General features: G+C 26.7%; 1 protein-coding gene across 2 annotated transcripts; it reads right to left on the reverse strand.

Moving 5' to 3' along the window:
• Positions 1 to 520: 520 nt before the first annotated feature.
• On the reverse strand, positions 521 to 24,056 carry LOC107167801 (major facilitator superfamily domain-containing protein 6-A-like). Of its 2 annotated transcripts, none has more exons than XM_089222143.1 (8): positions 23,961 to 24,056; positions 23,706 to 23,882; positions 7,557 to 7,919; positions 5,718 to 5,905; positions 5,108 to 5,244; positions 2,761 to 2,882; positions 2,447 to 2,689; positions 521 to 1,009 (listed from the first exon to the last, which is right to left on the reverse strand). In XM_089222143.1, exons 2-8 carry the CDS (start codon positions 23,770 to 23,772, stop codon positions 786 to 788), a joined length of 1,344 nt encoding a protein of 447 aa, XP_089078269.1. In that variant the 5' UTR covers positions 23,773 to 23,882; positions 23,961 to 24,056; the 3' UTR covers positions 521 to 785. The 2 variants fall into 2 exon arrangements, with proteins under 2 accessions (XP_089078269.1, XP_089078270.1); XM_089222144.1 differs by lacking the exon at positions 23,961 to 24,056 and adding an exon at positions 23,939 to 23,956.
• Between the last annotated feature and the right edge of the window lie 532 nt (positions 24,057 to 24,588).

Consider the following 24,588-nt stretch of genomic DNA (forward strand, 5'->3'; position numbering starts at 1 on the left):
TTAACTACTAATCTGATAAGATAATTCATTATTGTAAACTATTTTAAAAAACTACGGAACTATATATTTTTGTTACATAGTGCGATTAAAAGTGATTCATATATATATGATATAATATTTAAAATAATTAAAAATATATTGTATAATGTGACTGAATTTATATAAGATAATATTTTGTTGACTTACTTGCTATTAATTTGAAGTTTTAAATAGAAATTTAATTTTTATTTTAAATTATCAAACAGACATATATTTTCATTTTAGTTTTAAAAATATCACAAGTATACATAATATTTGTGGTTTAAATTTTTCATTTACTAATATACCATAAAGTGTAATTCAAAATGTTGATAGTTTTTTATATTGTATTACAGTTATTTATTAAAAATATTCTTCCAGTGTCGGTTCTGTGAGAGTAGGACTAAGACAAACACCAAAGCATATAAATTATTTAGGTTAAAAATATTTTTTTCTGGTCATTCTATCAATATTTTTTAAAAAGAATTACCATTAACAGAAAAACATTAAAAAATGAATTTATATTTCAAAATCTAAATCTATACAAATTCGTTGATTATAACTATAAATCATGTTTTGATTATTGCCATATATTCACCTGTATCACCAGTACCTAATAATAATTTGTGTCTGGAACTTTTTAGTGGATATTTTAGTTTAAAAAAATCTACATACAAAGTATCGAATAAATAACAAATTATACAAAAATTCAGCCATTTTTTTATAAGTAATAAACAGTAAAATTTATTGTATATGGAAATATAATACTATGATGTTAAAGTTATGTCTTCTTCGATATTATCATCTTTGGTTTTAACTTTACTATATATGTCCTTGACATCTTCATTTTTAGACAAACGCTTTAATATATAATTGACAATAATTTGTATGACACAAGTGAAAAATGCAACCACGCTCAATAGCTTAAATGAAGCAATACTTCCAATATGTTTAAACATATAACCACCAACGAAGCTTCCAATGGGCGCACCTAAGATACAACCAATCAACATCGTCAATGTAGTAAAGTTAAAATATTTTCAAGTTTATTTATACATTTAAAAAGGTATACAAAGTGTAACAGAATGACTTGACAAAAGACAATACTTTCGTTGTAATCAATGTTCAAAAATGTTAATAAATTATAACTTATAGATACTTACGCTACAAGTAGGTACAGTACCTATGTATAGTATAGTTTATTTTTATTATTTTTTTTTAATACTAAAAACGAAAAATTCAAAATATCCAATTTTAAAATCTAATTTAAAAAAAATCGATAGTAAATCTTTTATTTAAATCAAAAAGTTTAATAAATTTATTAAATCAATATTTTGTTCAAGTAAATTATTTAATTTAAATTCAAAACGTAATAACATTTTTCCAAATATCATTTTTTGGAATTTTCGGGCATATAGGCTAAATCTTAAACTATGTACTATATTATCCATACAATTTTCAAAATTTTTTTATATATTCAACTAGTATTCATTTTGTATTTTTCATTTTTCAGGACTTTCTGTTACACACTTGTAATGATGCACTTAAGATGATTAAAAAAGGCCAGTTATTTCAATCAAAATGTATCTATCGTTTATCAATCATATCTAGTGATGTAAGTAGATAATTTCTAAAGAAAAATTTTATTATTCAGAAATTATACATCACTAATTACATCATTAGACTTGGTATAGGGATTATATTATTAATATGTGATTTGAATTTTAATGTCTACTTGAGATCGATTACTTTTTTTTAATGTTAGTCCTAAACTTTTGTAAATGTTAATTATTTTTAAATTCTTATCAAACATTTTAAAATGTGGCCTAATCGGTCTCAAACAGACATACCAACGAATTCGAATCAGTTTTTAGAAGTCATACATACTAGTACTTATAAATTATACCAATTATATTTGTAATTACTGCACTCATGCATTGAATTTTTTAACTGTCTTGTTTGAACCCATAAAAACTATCCAATTACAAGCCCTTAGAAGACGCTACACTTGCTTATTATTGTATTGTCTCCGTCCTACTACATAGTACATAATATGTTAAACATGACAAAAACTATATTTTTAGAGAGTAAAAACCATTCAGACTGTAGTCCAAGATAAGCAATCATATTTTTATACATCAAAGAAGAAAACTTTATTACTGTGCAAAGTTGTTTTAACCTTTCGATATCACAAATTTAAAAAACTTAATTCAATTGTTTAAACATTCATTATTTTAGAGTTTTTCTAACTTGAAGAATTTGTTTTTAGTTTTAATATCGAAAAAATAAAAATATCGATGAACAGTAAATGTGTTCTCATCTTCACAGGGTGAAAATTTGGTTGCTTAGCATGGACCAGGGGGGTTCTTATCCGCAAAATGTGCAGCGTCATCTTAATATTATTTTATGTAAACATGAAATATCAAACCTATTCCCGTGTAAGCCGTCCCGACGACTCCTTGGAGCGTTCCCTCGGCGCCTGTAGGAGCTATAAGAGCCGCATACGAGATGGCTGCCGAATAAGACAGTGCAAACGTTATGCCGTTCATTAATTCAACTGGTAATGCCCAAAGAGGGTTCTCAATGATCGTGTACACAGAGAAAATACACGTGAACGTGAAAAACACTATGGAGAAAATGGTCATGTGGTCCACACGTTTCAGTATGTAGCCTATAATCATATAATATAAAAAACATTCAGTTTAAGTAAAGTTGTAAGGTGGTTTTCAAGTAACAATTTACTGGACAAAATGAACGACGGCACTTCACCACCGAAGCATTGGATTAGTAAGGCTATTCCTTGGAGAGTCTTCATCCACGATTTCGTTTCCGGATGGTAAACATTCGACAAGTCTTCAAGGTACCTACGAAGTGTATAATACTGTGATATTTTATTATTAGTACCTAATCAATAAAATGTATAATAATATTAGGTACTTATTTTATTCAAAATAATTGATCTACTGAATCACATATTATTTATAACGTATATTTATATGCTATTTAAATATTCAATAATTATCATAATAGATATTGAGATAGGTTTATCAAGGTATTGCATTTGATAGCATATAAACTAATTATTTATCTAAACATTTTATTTAACTTAAGTCAGAATTAAAAACACATAGTATTAAACTAATACATTAAATAGAAATGTTTCTTTATTTCTATGTTAATAAAACATAATTTAACATTATTATAAATATTGATGCTTAGCTTATATAAGATAAGTGTTTATAAGTAAAGCAGATTACCTAAAAACGGTTTTATCTAAATTTCTTTTAATAGTATTATGTTACTATACTATACCTAGTGTTGTATTTTAGATTCTGAGCGGATAGATGAATGTATTGATTTTACAATGATGTTTTTTTTTTTGTGTGTGTGTATGTCTGTGTACACGATAAGTTGTCGAAATAGTGCTTCGATTTTAGCTATATTCAAAATAAATTTCTATGAACATTTGAAAATTAAATTTTTACGACATTGGATTTTCACTGGATTTCACATTTAGCGATTTCCTTATTTTGGTGTAACTCTAAAACAAATGACTGTAGATATTTGAAATATTCACTGAATGTTTATATAGGCATTTTCTATATTGGATAAAATTTTCAAAATATTTAAATTTGTTTTGAGCTGTTTACTGACATTTTAATTTTTCAACATTTTTAGTTTTTTTTTCTATAAATATCGATAAAAAATTATTTGTTCGGTAGTAGAAAAGCTTGAAAATTTAATGCAAGGCTTCTAACACATTGTAACAATAGCAGTTAAAAAATATTAAAAATATGTGGGCACGATTTTTTTTATAAGCGTTTAAAGTTGAAATTTTGACTAAATACGTAAAAATTACGGCAATGTTCAAATTATCTTAGATAGAAATTCATAAATGTTTTTCTTTTTAATTTTAAGATTTGAAAATTTAATACAAGGCTCATAACATATTTTTACAATATCAGTTGAAAAATAAAAGAAATTTATAGTCACAATCTTTTTTTAAAGGCATTTAATTTCAAATTTTGACTAAATACGTAAAAATTACGGCAATGTTCAAATTTTCTTAGATAGAAATTCATAAAAGTTTTTCTTTTTAATTCTAAGATTTGAAAATTTAATACAAGATTCCTTACAAGTTTGTCATTCTTTATCACAAATAAAAAGTCTACCGGAAATTCAAATTAAATTTTTATGAGCATTTGAAATTTAAATTTTTACAACATTGGATTTTCACTGGATTTCACATTTAGTGATTTTATTATTTTAGTGTAACTCTAAAAGTATAAAACAAATGACCGCAGATACTTGACATTTTTACTGAATGTTTATATAGGCATTTTCTATATTTGATAAAATTTTCAAAATATTTAGATTTGTTTTGAGCTGTTTACTGGCATTTTAATTTTTCAACTTTTTTAGTTTTTTTTTCTATAAATATCGATAAAAATGTATTTGTTCGGTAGAAAAGCTTGAAAATTTAATACAAGGCTTCTATCACATTTTAACAAAAGCAGTTGAAAAATAAAATAAATTCGTAGTCACAATTTTTTTTTACAAGGATTCAAAGTTTGAATTTTGACAACATACGTAAAAATCACGAAAATTCATAAATTATTTTATGCTAGAAATTCATAAAAAGTTTTCCTTTTAGAACTAAGATTTGAAAATGTAATACATGGCTTAATTCTATCATATTTTTACAATAGCAATTGAAAAATAAAAGAAATGCGTAGTCACAATTATTTTTACAAGCATTCAAAGTTTGAATTTTGACAACATATGTAAAAATCATGAAAATCACGAAAATTCGCAAATTATTTCAAACTAGATATTCATAAAAATTTTTCTTTTTAAATCTAAAATTTGAAAATTTTTAATAATCTATAATATATCATAGACAGATAAACCGTCTCCGCTCGGAATCGTTTTTCGTATACAATGATAATATCATTGGATTCAAATTTAATTCTATCCATTACAGTAACCTACTAAGATACAGCAGTACTTGAACAAATAAAACATAGGTTATGTATTTTTATCTATTATTGAAAAAATATTCTTGTAATTTATGTAATTTGTTGCTTACCAAAATACGAAGTTCCATATGAAAGATATAAAAAATCCAATAAAAACAACCCAAAGAAGAAACGCAATTACTTTACCTTCAGTGAATACTTTTTTCACGTCAGAAGCTATAATTTTGGTATCATTGTCTTGTACAACCTACAATACAGAATAAACAAATATCAAATATGTATAATTATTTTCATGGCATATGAGTAAGACGACAATTTTTACACGACGTGTAAATGTGTAAGAAGTAAATTGTTAGACGGGACATCGATTTGTTGTACTTATTGTTAAATTTTAAATCAATTTATTTCCAATTTAACTAAATTTAAACCAATTTTTATCGAAACAGAAAGGTAGATACTAAAATAAAATAAAATGACAATTTTAAAATTATTGTTATTACCTATTAAATCCGTTCAAAAATGAAATGTGATTGAATATTATTTGCATCATTTATTTCTATAGTAAAATTAATAATATATATCCGCTTTAAATTTAAAATACACATAATCAGCAAATATTCGTAAATATAGCAAATAAAGCTTAAACGTACATGATATATAGTTATAAATTATTATAACTATAAGCAAATCTATTTTATTTGTAGATATTATATACTATACCTTGAGCTTAAACACCACATATATATCTAAAAAGAAACATAGCAATGCAATGACGTAACCTGGAGCATAGTTTTTGTACTCTAGCCCTGTGCTGTACCAGTCTACACATGCACCGGAAATAATGGCAAACAAACTCCAACCAATGGATCCCCACAACCTTTGTTTTCCATAATTATGTTTGTCTTTGCCTTGATAGAAAACACAAAGACGATTCAACTATAATGACATTGTACGTATTATTTGATTATAGTGCCAATAGGTATAATAATATGAAGCTAACTATAATATATTATAATAATGACCACACATGGACCGATTATAAGTACGAGTAGTTTACGGGCATTATGCGAAATCGTCTGTTGATATTCATCGCGGGGACTTTCGGTCGCGCTATTAATTACAAAAATTCTGTGACTTTTTAATTTGCCCTGACAAGGCTGAGCTAGTTTGCTCGGTTGGTATTAATTAATGCAATTTTTTTTACACACAGTTTATAAATTATATTATATATCGAGGAAATACAAGTAGTTACGCATATTATATTAACTACTACATGATATTATTATAATTAGTACTTATTGTAGCACTTATTATGTCCTGCGATAAAGGAATAAGTAGATATAGGTATGACTATTATTATTATTAGACGCCTAAAAATTTCCCGTCCCCCGAAAAATGTTTGTTACTCAATTTTGGACCACGAATGCAAAAATATTGTCACGAGCCATCATAACTTTAATCTGTATACCTACATAATAATCTTAAATGTCAATGTGTTTTCAGTCTTATAAATTTAATTTAACAAATTAGTTAATAGGTTGAAACATTCACATTATTATATTATTTATAGTTACACTTCTGAAATTGTAATACGTGCGTATAAACTGTAAACTGTAAAGTGTTGACAATAATCATAAAATAGCGACCTACAACTCTTATGGTTTATATCGAACTAATTTAACATTAAATATGTTTTACATATAGTTTTTTTTCTATTCGTGAATAGAATATATGTATGTTACTGATATTTACGTTAACGGTGGGGTAAACTTTACTGTTTTTTTTTTCATATTTTATCTTGACGATTGATTCTATCAATATGTTTCAAAATGAGAAATATTTAAAATTAAATGTTTTTTAAAGAACAAAATAAATAGCGGGAAACGTGATTACAGTGAGCTTCGAGATTGAAGTAAAATAAAAAAATGAGTTTGATATGTCTTGCACATTTTGTAGTAACTCAATTATTGTTTTCTATACTTATATTAGGGGTATTATATTTTGTATAAGATTAAGTAAAAAGAAAATATTTTCAAAAACGTAAACTCTAGCAAGTGTTTAGGTTACAAGTTATAACTGTAGAACTACACAATGTATGTAGGTAGTTTAGTTTGAATTGAAAAAATAAGAAACTATACTAATTATTAAGTGTACATTTTTTTATGATTTATATTTATTTACTTATAGTTCCTATTAGGGAAGTAATTAGGTATAAGTAATTTTTTTCCAAATTTTTGTAAATCATCATACATAATATGACTTAAATTTTATCAAGATAGTTTGTAAGCTAGCATTTATTTGATATTTCCATTAAAATGAAAGAAAATGTTTTATTCTACTACTATTTAATAATAGCCAATAGATAATGCATACCTGTACAACAATTTTAGTTTTTCAGAATATTAAAATTAAGTGTGTATTGTGTATAGTAGTAATTCCGATCGGACCACCATAAAAATAAATATATGGTTCCTTATAGCTGTCACTTCTCAAAAGTAATTTTTTCACGTATTATCACATCAATAAATTTATAAAAGCACAGTACCTATTTATTTTTACCTAATAAATCCATACAAATCGTATCCTCTAATACACTTTTCACCGTTCCATCAGTATTGATTAAGGCAATTGTAGTAAAGAACATCCAAAACAGTGGCGACTTTATCACATCTAAATCGTTCATTTCTTCTTTTGATGTCGTACCAGGAATTATTGATAGTAAACATACCAATACAAATGTGATTATCGAACTCGCAATAAACACCGACCGACGACATTTGTATTTATCTGTAACGGCACCAACAATTGGTCTTATCAACATTCCAGGAATTGGTTGTAGCATGAATATTAAACCAACTATAAATGCAGAATAACCACGTTGTTTTGATATCGTTGTCAAAAATGGAGAAAACGGTGCATAACCTAAACAACAAATAAAATTAAATAACAATTTAGTCTCTCATTTCAAAATATTTAGGTTAGGTAGGTATATATTATAAACTTATAAGTACCAGTACTCCATCTATAGAACAAGTCTATCACAACTCAAAATTTATAGTTTTGAGAAAAAGCAATTTGAAATTTAAAACTATAAGATATTTTTATGAGTTCTTTACATAATAATATGCATTTAAAACTAAAAATGTAAACACTTATAAACATATTTTACGTAAATTATGACTCAATTGAATGTTGTGAAATACTCTTTCTTAAATTTAAATAGTTAGATTATGGCTTTTTAAAATACAAAATTGATGTTTTTCATGTTATGATTGCAATATCACAAATTATGAAATGCAAAACCGCCACAATATTCGCAACGCTAAATATTGTTGTTTTTCCATTCAACGTATATATCATTTTTTGGCAAGAGTGCCACACATCGAAATACAGTAATCTTGAAATTTGACTCCAGTAACTGTAATTTAGTAAATTACATAGGAAACATATCCACAGTCATATATAAATTAAATATGACTATTACATTAAAAAAATATCTAAAAATTGAATGGGTGATTCAACATTGATTACTAATACATATTTTTAATGACTTAATAAAAAAATATATTGAATGTGGCATTCTTGCATTCGAAAATTAATGAATTTTGAGTTGTGGCAGTCTTGTTTTAGAGGTGAAATAAAAACCTATTCTTTAAATTCTAAAAAATGGAATAAAATAAATATGTCACCTAAAAAAAGCACAAATTTATTGACAAATCATGTCACTTTGTCTATAGCTATTCTTCATGCATGAAAAATTGTACCTATATAAAATACAACTTTTATTCAAATATTGAACACATATTAAATTGTGTGTGGAGAATCTGACTATGTAGCCTGCGGATAAAAGGTGTCATTTGCAAAGTTACATAATAAGAAACAACGCTCCATTATAGAATGATAGTTTCTGGTCAGAGGCGCACTGGCTAGGGGAGTTACGGAGATATATTATCTCCTTGGACGGGTGAATAGGTATTATACTCATAGGCCTGTTCAAAACCTTGGTACTCAGGAAGACCTAAGATGTATCATAAAGTACTATAAAAATGTTGTTACATTATATATGTTACGGGCAAAGTAGGAAGTCACAATGCCCGATTTTCAAGGGCAAATTTGTAATAAGTTAACATTACCCGGACATTGTATACAGTGTCGAATTAGATTTGGACACTGAAGATTAAATATGTATATTAAATTTAAATAAAATATCTTATAGAGTACTTAAAAAAAATGTTTTTCACAGACTTAATCACTTGCATCACTTTTTTCGTCTTTCTCGTTTATGTTTTTGATGACATCTCCACAGCCTAGAGCTATAGAGCTATTTAAAAGTCTTCCTCTGATTTTAAAGTAGAGGTACAAAAAATAAATAAATATGAACGCAGATAACACCTTTACATTTAAAAGAGGTAAAATTCACTTTAATTTTTAAACTAACGGAGCTAAACGTGATCTGCTGAGACTAAATTTGGTATGTTACGCACTTGTAAGACGGAGACAACATATGCGGATGCCGGATATGATGGTGTATTGACACCCTCCTCTTAACCAATAAACTAATAACAGACTACGTGACGTCGCCGTCGTGATAATTATCATGAAAAAATATCAAATAGGAATTTTTGAAATATTATCTAGATAGCCATAATTTTCGTGTAAAATACTATGTGATCAATTTATCTTTAAAATTACGGATTGGTTAGTTTTATCGGCAACTGTCACTTTGTCGCGTACGAATGACATATCTAAGTATAGTTTTGTAGTGATATTGTTACGTATAAATGCTATTAGATAAGGGTACATTCTGTCCGGGCAGTCTAGAACAATACGCGGTCAATGTCTGAACAATTTGAGTATTAAAATGATGATTCTTACATAGCCCAAAATATTTGGGCATATTGTGCACAATGCACGGATTTCTTACTTTGTCCGTAACATATAAATATTAAATATACGTTTAATAACTACTACGTACAGACAATAGTGACAGACATTTATTTAATTCATTTATCATGCTTTAGTGATAATCTCAAACAATTTTCAAAACATGATCACGATAGTACCTATATGCCCACGAAAATCAAAAAATAATTACTAGAAAACAAAGAAAATTTTCAGTAAGTAAGTTAAAAGATCATTAAAAGTAGAATCTGTTCATCGATTGGGAATTTAGGAATAAAGAGTCAGAGGCATATACGCAAATAAGTGTGGATAGCTTTTAAATGAAGTACATTTTCAAAAAATATTAGGATGTATGAAGCAAAGTTCCCCATTAATATTACAATTATCTATTTAGTTAGTTAAATAGGAAATTGAAAATAAATTGAAAAATATTTTTTGACTATATGTCAATGTCAAAGGTATAAACTAATCCGATTTTTTCTTATTACCAATTTATATAAGGTACAAGGTGAACAGAAATAGATACCTAACAAATGAAATAACTTTTTTATATCAATATTTAATTTTCATATATTATTTAATTTATAGACGATTGCATAACAAATACAGAGTGCAATTTGTTTTTTTTTATTTTTAATTCAGATATTTCAAAATGAAAACATTTAAGCCGTATAATATCTTTTTTTTCGATAAATTCAAAATAGCTAATTTGTAAATATAATTATTAGACAAATTTTGATGATGAAAATGTTTATTTAAATATTTTAAATCAAGTAGTTTATTTTTTTAAATCTTTCGAAATATCCGTTTTGTTTGGGGTAAATTAATTGTAAACGTACCTGATCCCTTTTTTCCAAAATACATATGTAAAATTTTTGGGAATTTCCTGACACAAGTATTTTGCTTATCCATATAATTTTTATATTTGTTTTCATATGTTTAACTAATATCTGGTATTAAATTTTGTGTTTATTTGTCAGGGTTTTTTTTTGTTACATACTGTCTAGTGTCTAGAGCCTAGGCGGGTATATATTATATACTCTGATGCTACTATAAATTATAGCCAAGTATCTTGTATCGCGATACTCCAAAGCAAAGTATCTTGTATCTAGTGTCTCAATACTCATTTTTGAGTATCTTGCCCAACCCTGACTATAATGAAATCATTTTTATAGGATTGGTAAACTTTTGAAGAGTCTTGGATCACAAATTCTCCCTTGCTTTCTATTGTTTGTCAATAATACTTCAAATGTTGAGATAATAGTTAAATATTCGTCATCACTTTTTTTTATTTACAAAACCAAGGTTGCTTCACAAACCAGAATAGATGTTATTGCAAGTATATGTATTAAAAATACATAGGCCTTTAGATTTTCACATCTCCCTGAGCCGATCTGTCACCAGTCCACCCCTGTTTCTGTTTATCTACAAGTGAATACAGCTATAGAATAAAAAAACCAGTGAAACAAGTATAAGTGTGTATTGTACATTGAAAAATAACATAACCTTACATCCAACTATCCAAGTGATAATATAATACAATATTATCAAACACAGGTATCCAAGATGCCTTGGACACCATCTATAAAAATATATTATTTTGATAGGTATATCCTATTCCAAATAGTATTATGTATTAAGTATATTCAAATTCTGGGTATTCTAATATCATCTACATTTTACTACAAATATAACCAGGATTTAAACGTATTACCTGAAATTACTTAAGTGGGTATGATTGTATGAACATTTTTAATACTTTTATTTTATATTTTTATATTTAGCTAGTAAAGTTTAAATTTATAAGTAGTAATAGTAGTAGAAGTAAAAAATGTTTACAACTAGTGCTTACTTTACTAAAAACTAATTATTTATACTAAACTCATAGGTATTGGCGTATTTAGCCTAACTGCTTGGTCTAACCTGATGGGTGTCTGAAAATAAATTATTTTATTATTTTGTTGTGAATAGACCTTTAATTGTCTAACTATATATCACTTTAAAATTGTATTTATATTTTATGATAATAAAATGTACAAGCATATTGACTACTGTGTAATTATTTTTCGTTTAGTGTATAATATTATGTACCTACCTACTCTCAGTTTTAAATGAAAAATATGTTTGTATTGTATATCCATAGATAACAAAGAATAAATTAGTGTACCTATGTATGATGTATCGAACATTATTCGAACTTTAAACCATCAATGTATACTATGTATAGATATAGGTACGTACTTACGTTATAATTGCTACAATTTTCTATAGCTCTAGTTAGGCTTTTTCAAATTAGAATTTTGAAGTAATCTAATCACTTATCACTTCATCAATTTAATCAAAATATTATCACGGATTATAAGATAATAATACAAGATATTCACTAACTGAGGGACGTTGTAATATTTTAAAATTTAAAACAAAAAAATGGGAACACTGCTGAAACATCGACAATGTCGAATTATTCAGAAGACTGGACAGTGGACAAGTACAAATTTTATTCACATTTCACAACTCAGGCAAAGGATAGTTTAATACATTTAACGCTTATGTAAATGATTTTTGTAAAACAATGAATTTAATATTCCATATTATTTCCTATAATACCTTATCACGTTACAGGAATAATAAATATTTTTAGTTGCAGCGAATGATTACACTGTGGCACCTGTCCTGATACCACACTCACCCACAAATTCAATTTTTTTGGCCTCAAATCTAAATTCGTATAATTTCATTCATCACCGATAAGACGTTCTGTCTTATCACTCTTATTCATATCGTTACTATCAATGAGTGTAATGTAAATATAACTAGATAATAAGTGTTTATAAGCCGTCCTGATTACTCATCTGATTCAAAGATTATTAATTTGTATATGATTGATCAAAAATGAATAAGGACAAGTAAAAACAAACTAAAAAAGTTTCACTTATATTTTATTTTGAATTCTTTAAATCTCAAAATCTGTTGAACTGAAATAAAAAATTCAAACGCAAAAGTTCTTTAAAAAAATTGTTTTATAATATGTTGGTATTAAATATAGGTATTACCATTTAAAAATCCAAAGTTGATACATGTTTATCATATAAAAAAAAATGTAAACATTTTAGGAATATTATTTATTTGTAGATTTCATCAAATTTCAACATTTCCAAAAAAAAAAGTTAAAACTCCGAAATAATTAGTGTCTTATGTTAAATGGATCACTCTGTATACGATATTCCTATATATTATAATATTAAATATAATATATACCTATATACATGGATATGTCTATTTCTATACCTAAATGTATTTAACTATATTTCTAGTTTCTTATTCTAGGAAATGGTTATAGGTACATATAATATGCACTGTCAATAATAATTGTATTTTATTTATTAAGTTTATTATATGAATGAAAATAAGTTAAGTTACAAAATAAGTTAATGAAAATTTTATTTTAAAAAGTTAAAATGAACTTAACTTTAATTTTTTAACTTGTTTATGCCCAGGCTTGCTGATATTAATTCAGAAAACACCGTTCCATAGCGGATAAATTGTACAGTAACTGAACAAGTCCCTCGCAGTCCGCACCGCGCCGGCGTAACCCATACACATAATGTAAATGAAATAATTCACACAACAACATTTAAGATAGTTATTTAGATACTTTTTTAATTGTTTAGTGCAGCGGTTTTCAAATTTTTATTAAATACGGCTAAATGTGCTCTTGAAAAAATATCTATGGTTTTTTTTGTGCCAAATTAGATAAACAAAATTATTTTTTATTATAATATTACATTATTTGTTGGAAATTACGTGTGGTTTACAGGAAAATAATACATAAACATAACGAATTGAACGTCTTCTATGAATTTTATTGATTCGCTAATTACAATTGAATGAGATCGGTCATTTGTGAAAAAAAAATGCTCTGGGCACACTAATGTGCGACGAGCGACATCACTCATCAGCTTGAATACCGCTGGTTTAGTGCATCGTAGAATGTGACATGCGTTGGCCGTGAATCCACGGGGAATGGGTTCCGCGATTTCGTCGAACAATGAAGTAATTAAAACAAAATAATATCATTAATCATTAAACTGTGGATATTTCGTACACTTATTGATTGTCATCGATAATTTTCCAAGGAATATTATTATTTTTTCTTTAAATAAAATTATGAGAATAAGAATAAAATATGTTATGTCTTCACAATGTTCAATAACTATGTAGCTATAGTAGCTACGATGATATTATTGCTACCGTATCGATTGTCGTTAACTATAATAAAATTTTATTGTTTCCTGGAAAAATAACCATTACTAGAAATAAATGAAAACAAAATCCAAATATATCATTTAAAAGTGTGGATCCCCAGGGGGACGCGTTTATAGCGTTCCTCGTTTAGTAATAATTCTAAGAGAATAGAATTAAATTTATGAAAAGATTTAATTTGACTCTGGATTAGAGGTGAATCCCTTCACTCATGGATATCAGAAGTCACTCAGTGTCGGCAATTTTCTCTTATAAAAACCTCTTCTTACCACGGCAGTTTGGAATTCGCAGCACAACAGAATATAATATAAACTAAAAATAGTGTTTGTAATTTGTACCGAAATTAGTGTACCTACTCGATTATTTTGTTGGTACTTAGGTACCCAGGTTAACATAGAAATTCAAGGGACCAGAATATCAATAATAATTTTTTGGGATTTTTTAATATCATCCGCCCACCCATAACTTCCTTATCTAATAATTGCAATGTTTGGTGGGGCATGGCCGTTTTCGACCAAAAATGTACCCTTCCCTTTTCGGCTGATTCACTTAAAGACCAAATAAAAAATAGGTTGATTCATTTTTTGACCAAAACAACAATTTATATAATTAATTCAAGATAAAATCTAGAAAATTATTTGAAATATAAAAATATCAAATTTTTTCTGTGTTAAATATTTCACAATATATATTATAATATTATATAAAAAAAATAAAATAATAATATACAATTTTTGTCAATAATGTGTATGATATATATAAAAATATGAACTTATAGGTGTATAATTTTATTGTTGTAAAATAATTGCAAATATTAGTAGTAATAATTAATATTATATACTTTATGTTATTTTTATAGAAAATTATTTGAAATGTAAGAATACCTATATCATATTCTATTTTGGTACTATGTCTTCACAAAATGCCTAAACGCAAGTGTGTTTTTACCGACAAACTAAAAGAAAAATATAAGTTTCTAAAATAGTGTCAAAATAGTAATGACTGCGTGAGATGTTCGACATGCAATTCCGAATTTTCTGTGGAGCATCGAGGACGGTATGATATTGAAAATCACATACAAAGTGACAGACACAAAAAGGCTAATCATGCAGTATCCACGGCAAGTATTAAATCTTTTTTTAAACACATTGATGCCACAAATGACGAATTACAGTGTGCGGCCAAAGAAGCAACTTTTGCCTACCACACTGCAATACACGGATTAAGTTTTAGAACATCAGACTGTACTGCCAAACTTATTAAAAAGTTTTTTGAGCCTAAATATTCAGAAGCTAGGAGAGGACTAAAACGGAAGCAATTATTGTAAATGTTATATCTCCTTACATATTTAATGAATTACTTAAAGATCTCAGGGACGTAAATTTTGTTACACTAACGATTGACAGTTCTAATAGAAAAGAAATTAAACTGACTCCTATATGCGTTCGTTATTTTAATCAAAATGAAGGAATTAAAGTTAAACTTTTATATTTTGATCAACTTCCGGGTGAAACCTCTGATATTTTGGTAGAACATCTTTTAAAATGTATTAAAAAGTATTCTATTGACTCAAAAGTTGTTTGTCTTTGTGCTGATAATACTAATACTAACTTCAGTGGTGTAAAAAGAAAAGGCCAAGGAAATGTTTTTAGAAAACTGCAAAAATCTTTGTCTCGTCCTATTCTTGGAATTGGTTGTGCGGCTCATATTTTGCACAACACTGCCCAGACAGCGTGCGATGCTCTGTCTATTGACGTTGAGGTAATAGTAGTAAAAGTCTATAAATTCTTTTTTCAGTATACTGTCAGAATGACTGCGTTAAAAGAATTTTGCGAATTTGCAAATATAGAGTATAAAAGAGTCCTTTCACATGGAAATACGAGATTTTTGAGCTTATTACCTGCCATAGAACGGATACTGTTATTGTTTGACGCCTCAAAGTCGTATTTCATGACTATTGAAAACTGTCCTGCTGTGTTACTTGCATTTTTTGAAGACCCAGTATCTGAACTTTTTTTAAAGTTTGTGCATGGAACTGTTCAAATGTTCCAAATATCTATTCTCAAACTTGAGTCTGACTATATAACTGCTTCAGAAGCAACAGAAGTGTATGAAGAATTAGTTATCAAACTAAAAGAACGGAAAGCAAATAACTTTATACCATTTGCAGCTAAGCAGCTACTTGCTAAACTAAAAGATGATAATACAATCGATGCTGATAAGGAAAATCATTTTCGTAAAAATATGGAAGGTTTTTATCAAGCAGGGATAAATTATTTAAAACTTTGGGAAAATAGCTTTGACAAAGCTATCAAATTCAAATGGTTAACGTTACAAAATGATCCTACTTGGGAAGAGATGGAGGCTAGTGCAATAATTGTTGTGAGTATTGTACCAAATTCTATCAATGTGGATCAATTATTTGATGAACGGTCGTCTCTAGTCCAAGTACTAAGACATCTGAAACCTAACTGGGCTTCACAACCAAAAGAATTCACACCAAAAATGCATGAAAAATGAACGAAAATATTTGATGCATTTTTAAGAAGCAACGTTTCATTTTTGAATATTTTTAATATAATAGAATAAATTCATAAATATTTAATTTTACCATACTGTAACTTTGCCAATTTTATAATTAGAAAAAAACTTATTGTAGGTACAAAAGTTGTTTGAAAAAAAAATACTCTACCTGAATCCGTATAAAAAAATTGGTGTTGCCATTAAAAAAAAAGTAAGTTGTATTGCGCATGCGCGTACCGAGAGAGTTACAAATTTGAATTTTGCCCGACTATGTGTATTTAGGTACTCCCTATTACCTCCCGAAAATCCCATTTCAATCCAAGGTCATCCAGAGGAAATATTAAGTGGTACCTCATATCGTGATTCATATCGCATTAAGCATATTTGCATATTACACATTTTATATAAACATGAATAAATAAAATATTGCAATGTCTTTATTATAGTGGATGATAAAATTATATTTATGATAACAATTTTGTTTTTGATAACAACAAATGATAACGACGGTGGTGGTCTAACCGGCTGCGTTAGACACGTCTAGACAGAGAGACGGACCCAAGGCTTATAGATTATAATCTATAAACCTTGAGACAGACCCACATAGGCCACATATCATTGATTAAATACATTTAATGTATATATAATTTAAATGTATATTCAATCAATGGACATATTAATTTATTAATATGTCTACGGCTGTTACACAAAGTATGATGATTATTAATGTTTTATAAAAATAATGTATTATTTTGTTATTTAATTAATATGAATATAATATTAATTAATAGGTATATGTTTTTCATAATATAATACAGTTTTTTGTATTTTACCGCCTTTAATAACTTTTTTAGATTCTGAGCGGAGCGATGAATGTATTGATTTTACCATGATGTGTGTGTTTTTTTTTTTGTGTCTGTATCACGTTTTGAGGCAGTAAAAATGCTTCGATTTTTGACTTCAGTACATCTCGTTCGATCAGAAAGTGAATCTAGTTGATACTTTAGGGGGTCAAAAGTAAAAAATTCTTAATACTTTTCTAAATAATTGAGAAAAACAAACTAAAAATTAAGGGAAAAACGGGAAATTTTACGCACACTCATTTTTCGACAAAATCGATTTTGGTTTTTGATGTGACTTTAAAACAAATGACCATAGATACATGCAATTTTCACCTAATGTTTATATAAGTATATTCTATCCACCATGCAATTTTCAAAAAATTTCGACTTAAGTTGAACTATTCATAGGCATTTCAAATTTTCGATCATTATTAGTTTTTTTTAAATTAATATCGATAAAAATTTATTTGTTAGGCAGAAAAGCTTGAAAATTTAATAAAAGGCTCTTAACATATTGTTACAATAGCAGTTGAAAAATAAAATAAATTCATAGTCACAATTTTTTTTTATAAGCATTCAAAGTTTGAATTTTGACAAAATACGTAAAAATCACGAAAATTCACAAATTATTTTAAGCTAGAAATTCATAAAAAATTTTCTTTTTAAATCTAAGATTTAAAAATTTAATACAAGATTCCTTAGAAGTTTTTCAATCTTTATCACAAATAAAAATTCCACTGGAAATTCAAATTACATTTTTATGAGCATTTGAAATTTAAATTTTTACAACATTGGATCTTCACTTTTAGCGATTTCCTTATTTTGGTGTAACTCTAAAACAAATTACCGCAGATACTTGAAATTTTGACTGAATGTTTATATAGGCGTTTTATATATTTGATAACATTTTTAAAATATTTAGATTTGTTTTGAGCTGTTTACTGACATTTTAATTTTTCAACTTTTTTAGTTTTTTTTTCTATAAATATCGATAAAAATTTATTTGTTCGGTAAAAAAGCTTGAAAATTTAATACAAGGCTCATTATATATTTTTACAATAGCAATTGAAAAATAAAATAAATATATAGTCATAATTTTTTTTTATAAGCATTTAAAGTTCAAATTTTGACTAAATACGTAAAAATTACGGCCATGTTCAAATTATCTTAGATAGAAATTCATAAAAGTTTTTCTTTTTAATTCTAAGATTTGAAAATTTAATACAAGGCTTCTAACATATTTTTACAATAGAAGTTGAAAAATAAAAGAAATACATAGTCACAATTTTTTTTTATAAGCATTCAAAGTTTGAATTTTTACAACATATTATGTAAAAATCACGAAAATTCGTAAATTATTTTATGCTAGAAATTCATAAAACATTTTCTTTTTATATCTAAGATTTGAAAATTTAATACAAGGCTCATAATATACTTTTACAATAAAAATTGAAAAATAAAAGAAATGCGTAGTCACAATTTTTTTTTACAAGCATTCAAAGTTTGAATTTTTACAACATATGTAAAATCACGAAAATTCGCAAATTATTTCAAACTAGAAATTCATAAAAATTTTTCTTTTTAAATCTAAGATTTGAAAATTTGTAATAATCTATAATAATATATCCTAGACAGATAAACCGTCTTCGCTCAGAATCGTTTTTTGTATACAATGATATAATATCATTGGATTCAAATTTAATTCCATCCATTACAGTAACCCACTTGTAACCTACTGTACAGCAGAGCGACATACACGACTTACCAGCTTTTTTTTTATTTTAAAGCCACTAGATTACATCTATGATAACTTAACAGTTACAAAACAAAAAACAAAAACAATACGAATTTAGAGTAACTTTAGATTAATTCGTATAATACTCGTATACTATATTATAAAGCCAGCCTAAACTTACTAAGGTTATTAACCATCATTTTTCTACATAATATGTTTTATAGGATATAAAGATTTGTTAATATTTACAACATATTATTAGTTTAGTTTGTGTTTGTATTTTAATGATGATTAATGCAAATTTTGTTTATTAGATTACACTTTGAGATGAACTTTTTAATTTTTGTAGTTTCTTTATTTAAAATGTCTTTCATATTGCGCGGAAGATTATAAAAATGCGAATGTTGGTTAGTATACCTATAATAAATTAATTGTTTGAGAGTTTTAAAGTCAATACACTGACGTACCGTAGATTTATAGAATAATGTTAAGAAATGGAATATTCTGTGTTATTAGCTATTTGTATTTACAACTAGAATTCGGATTTGAGGGTAAAATGTAAATACATATTATTTTTAAAATTATCAAATAATTTTATTTGGGTATGTGATAAATTCGTTCCAAATGATTGATATTAAATATTTTTAATTTTCTCAATAAATCTTGTTTTTCCTCATTCCTACATATTTACCTATACAATTTTAACAAAATATTATAATAATAACAATTTTAAAATATGGTTTATATTTGTCAGCTGTATGTAGGGAATCAGTCTTTTTTAAATTTGGCCGAAAAGTGAATCGGCCGAAAAGGGAAGGGTACGATTTTGGTCGAAAAGGGAATCAACCTTTTTTAAATTTTGTCGAAAAGTGAATCGGCCGAAAAGGGAAGGGTACGTTTTTGGTCGAAAACGGCTAAGCCCGTATAAACTTATCGCAATTTCGTGATGATTTCGTGGTTCCGAAGTACGTGTGCAAAAATCATACCAGTCATAATATCTAATCTATGGTTGATATTGGATGAAAATATCCACGTTATTTTTTTTTCATTCATTCTAGACTGCGTTTGGGATAGGTACTACCCAAGTCTGATAACTACCTAAAATGAATCAGAAATATTCATTGCAGAATAAATGAGTATTATTACAGACTAAGCCACTAAGCTCACTTCTTTAGACATTTCAATTATGAAATTTGCACCCATTACATCTGTTGAAACCCAACGTTCTTTTAGTCGGTATAAATATGTGTAAAGATCAAACACAAAGGTCGTAATACATATTTTAATCTTGACAATTTGAGTATGCATAAGGCACCTATAAGTGTTGCATTGCTATAAAGATCCAGACTAAGATTTGGTACTGGTTTGATATTACATTACTGACCGGACGTGTGAAAACTTTATAGACTCTCCAGTCACCATTAACATCCGTTATCTCGTCGTCGTCCATGGACCATGATCATAAATATCTCGGACAAAACATGGCAAAAATAAATATCATTGTAATAATAATAACAAATAGCTTATGGCTAGTGATAGTAATCGAGCAATTAATTTTGTAGAATGTATAATAACAATATATTTGTTTGTAAATAATGAATAATTAATATAAATTAAAGTTTAATGTGACCGTCTGTGGTAAAACTAAAAATCTATAAGGTAAGTATGAAAAAAGTAGCTTTATCTCTTTCAATAAATAAATCAGCAAGTATTATATTTATTAGTTAGTAATTGACAATATTCGAAAATAAAAACAAAACGTATATATAAATACAGGTCAAAAACTTATACGTACGTGGGTACCTATACTAACAAAGAAAATTTTATATTATATAAAACAGATTATTTTATTTCAAAACAAGATGTATATCCAAAAAATCTTTAAAATTTAATATAAGGTTTATCATAAGTTGTACTTATCGTAGTAAAAAAAAATAATAATAAATCGTTAGTCATAATTTTTATAAGCATTTAAAATTCAAATGTTTACGAAATATGTCAAAATCGCGAAAATTTGCGTGGAATTATGAAGTTGAAAATTCATAAAATTATTATGATTTATATCTAAGGTTAAAAAACCCAACACAAGGTTTTCCATAACTTTTTCTTTAAATAACTGTAAAAAAAACTCAAGAGAAGATATAGAAATCATGTAGTGAGCGTATAAAAAATTTATATTTAAAAATTTGTGCACGTATAAAATATATTATAATTTTAATATAGGTAATACAATTTATCCTATAGACTGACAAATCATCTCCGTTCAGAATCGTTTTTCGTATACAATGATACCTGTCATTGCATTCAAATTTAACACATCCATTATATAGTGACCTACTCTCCATATAATATCTACTGTACAGCAGAGCGATACCCTTTGGCCAATTTTTTTCTTTTAAACATCCATATAGTTATATTTTTATTTTTTATTACATATACTATAAATATTTGCATACTTTAGTTTTTGTAATACATATTATTAATCCGAGTTTTAGTAATTACTAGGGTCGGGATTTTATATCATTTGCAGAAATTAGATGCTTAAAAATAGCAGAGTAAGCTCAAAATGTGTTTCATGATACAGATAACTCAAATTAAAAATTTTTATTTCCTATTTTTTACATTTTTACCTATTTTAAATCAAAATCGGTCATATTTTATAAAATTATATTTTGGTAATCGTGTTTTTAAATTTTTGTTAATCGAATTATCAAATAAATTGTAAATGTAGTATAGAGTATATATTAAGTAAACAGATAGATTACGCTGATACAACGCCGTACAATAACAGCGATAACATATAGGTAATAGGTACCTATAATATTATAATATTAGGATAATTTCGTATCTGGTACTTGGTTCTAAATTATACGCTAAAGTAAAATGTAAGTGATTAAAAAATTATTAATCAATATATTTTCTATTTTTGCATATTTAGTAATATTTAATGTGATGCTCGTATTACAGTGAATATTTATACTATTTTAAGTGCTATAAAATCCCAACCATGGTAATTACTATTATAGAAACGTGTACATACATACACAAAAGAATAATATTGATTTGGATTTTGGCGAATATTACAATTCGTATTTAATTACCCGGTATGGTACAAATTGCAAACGCATTTCATATTTTGGGTAAATTTAGTGCAAATTGCGTACAGTCGTTACCACAGCAATGGCACGTAGTCATCATACATGTTATTAAAAATATTATTCTTCAACAGAATATTTTTAAAAAATCGTAAAAAATATATTATTTTTACTCTAAATTGAGAAAACAATTTAAACTGTATAATTAATAATATATTGATAAACGATATCCAGTAGAATATTCAATTTAATATAAAATGATTCGTAAGTAAAACAAATGAAGACTAAAAATGTATTACGATTTGAGACTACTATCTATACCTAATAAGTAATAACCTATATCAAATATAAATTAATATTTTTGACCCGTTTTACCTCAAAGATCATATAATCACTTCATTTATGACATTAATTTAATAAATAATGTTATACACCTATAAATTATATAGCTATTATGCACAGCAATGCCTACCAAGTTATATGTGTAAGTATAGTATATATTATATATTATATGTGTAGGTATGCACATTGTTTTGAAGTAAGTAAAACAAACGATTTGATTGATTAAAAAAATTGGATAAAATTGCTATAGAATCGTTTGTATATTATAATATAGTGTTAGGTCTTTGGTATATCAATGAACATATTCAACATAATTATAAACTCCAGCACCTTTGATATTAATAATTATTTTATGTATTATTACTATATATGGGTAGATACTGATACTTTAAAAAAATCCTTACATGCTAAACCTTTTATTACCTATAATATTATTACATAATCACATATTTTATTTAACTTCCTACTTCAATATTGTATACGATTGATGTGGAATTTGATAAAAATAAAAAATATAGGTATTATTTTAAACCGAACATATTGATTCGTACTTACCTTAATGCAATCCAATTTTCTAGATTACGAAGTAATCATATTAATACATTTTCATATTTAATTATTTTGTATAAATTTAAAGAATCTCATGGTTATCTATCGTAATTTGTGGTTTATTCTGAGCGACTTTGACATTTTTAAAATAAGCATAATATTAACTGCATAATATAGTGAGTGGAAAACAGGATTCTTTACATAGTCAAACGTCAAAATAACACATAATAATAATAATATTGACTCAAAGTATTATAATTATGTCCCATAATTTATGTGATAATATATGTTTATATTATGTTGCGCGACTAAAATAACTGTGACATATCCAATGAGCGATATAATCTAAGTATTGGTATAAAATAAATAATACAATTGTTTGCAACGGAATATAATATTATTATAATACTATTGCTGCTTAAAAATTTCTATGTAAGTAGGTACATAATATTCTTACCTCCAATTCCTAAAAAATAGTGGATTTTTATCAGCAAGAGTTTTCTATTGACCTGGAAGTAAGGCATATTTGTGGTTATCACACGTACACACTGCACACAACAAGTTGTAGCTATTGTAATTATCGTGCGTATTTAATAAAATATGTTAAATGTTTAATTTTTAAGCTGGTACGTGCCTAATAAAAAAATAAAAAAATCAATAATATACTAATAAAAATAATGCGCGTGTTACTGGAGAGACATGCGAGACAGACCCAGCGCAGATGTTATTCGTCATCCATAATGGTGATCACACTAAATTCAATGTAAAACTGCTAAACAAAAATAAAATATGTTAACCACACGATCGTGTATCGAATAACGCGTGACGGCGCGTGCGGGCAAGTATAAAAAAAAAATAAGGAGGGCTAACAATACATGTACAAGGTGCATTAATTGTTACTTTACGATTACACATTTGTTCCCGGTTTGTTTTGCGCTAAAAAAAAACCCTTTCCCGGGCTATTCCGGCCTATCGTGATGGTTTGTTCATGGTTATTCCAAGTTTAATATATTATGTAGAATAAAAACTCAATGACCGACCGACAAAATCCTATATACTATTTATTAATTGGTTTTGATTTATCAACTTTAAATACAACATACCGTTGTTGTTGTATCAAGGCTTGATATTATATTAATAGAAATTTGGTTTTTTTTTTTTTGTTATAAGGAAAATTCGCTTAAAAATGTTGGACTACACTAAGAAAACTCATGCGGATGCCTAGAATTATTCAATTACAGTATAAAGAATGTTGAAATATCTATTATATTAACATAGCTATCAACTACTGTGAAGTAAAATATAATTATAATAATAAAATAAATAATTATTTATTACTA

The sequence above is a fragment of the Diuraphis noxia genome, unplaced genomic scaffold (assembly GCF_037042655.1).
Source record: "Diuraphis noxia isolate RWA-SAM2 unplaced genomic scaffold, SU_Dnox_SAM2 contig0003, whole genome shotgun sequence".
Lineage (NCBI taxonomy): Eukaryota > Metazoa > Arthropoda > Insecta > Hemiptera > Aphididae > Diuraphis > Diuraphis noxia.

Excerpts from the sequence above, each read along its gene's own strand:
- LOC107167801 (XM_089222143.1), bottom strand. The coding sequence starts at position 23,772 with ATGCCTTACTTCCAGGTCAATAGAAAACTCTTGCTGATAAAAATCCAC. Across the intron at positions 5,245-5,717 it reads ATGTGGTGTTTAAGCTCAAG|GTTGTACAAGACAATGATAC; the intron begins GTATAGTATATA and ends TCTGTATTGTAG. Across the intron at positions 1,010-2,446 it reads GACGGCTTACACGGGAATAG|GTGCGCCCATTGGAAGCTTC; the intron begins GTTTGATATTTC and ends GTTGTATCTTAG.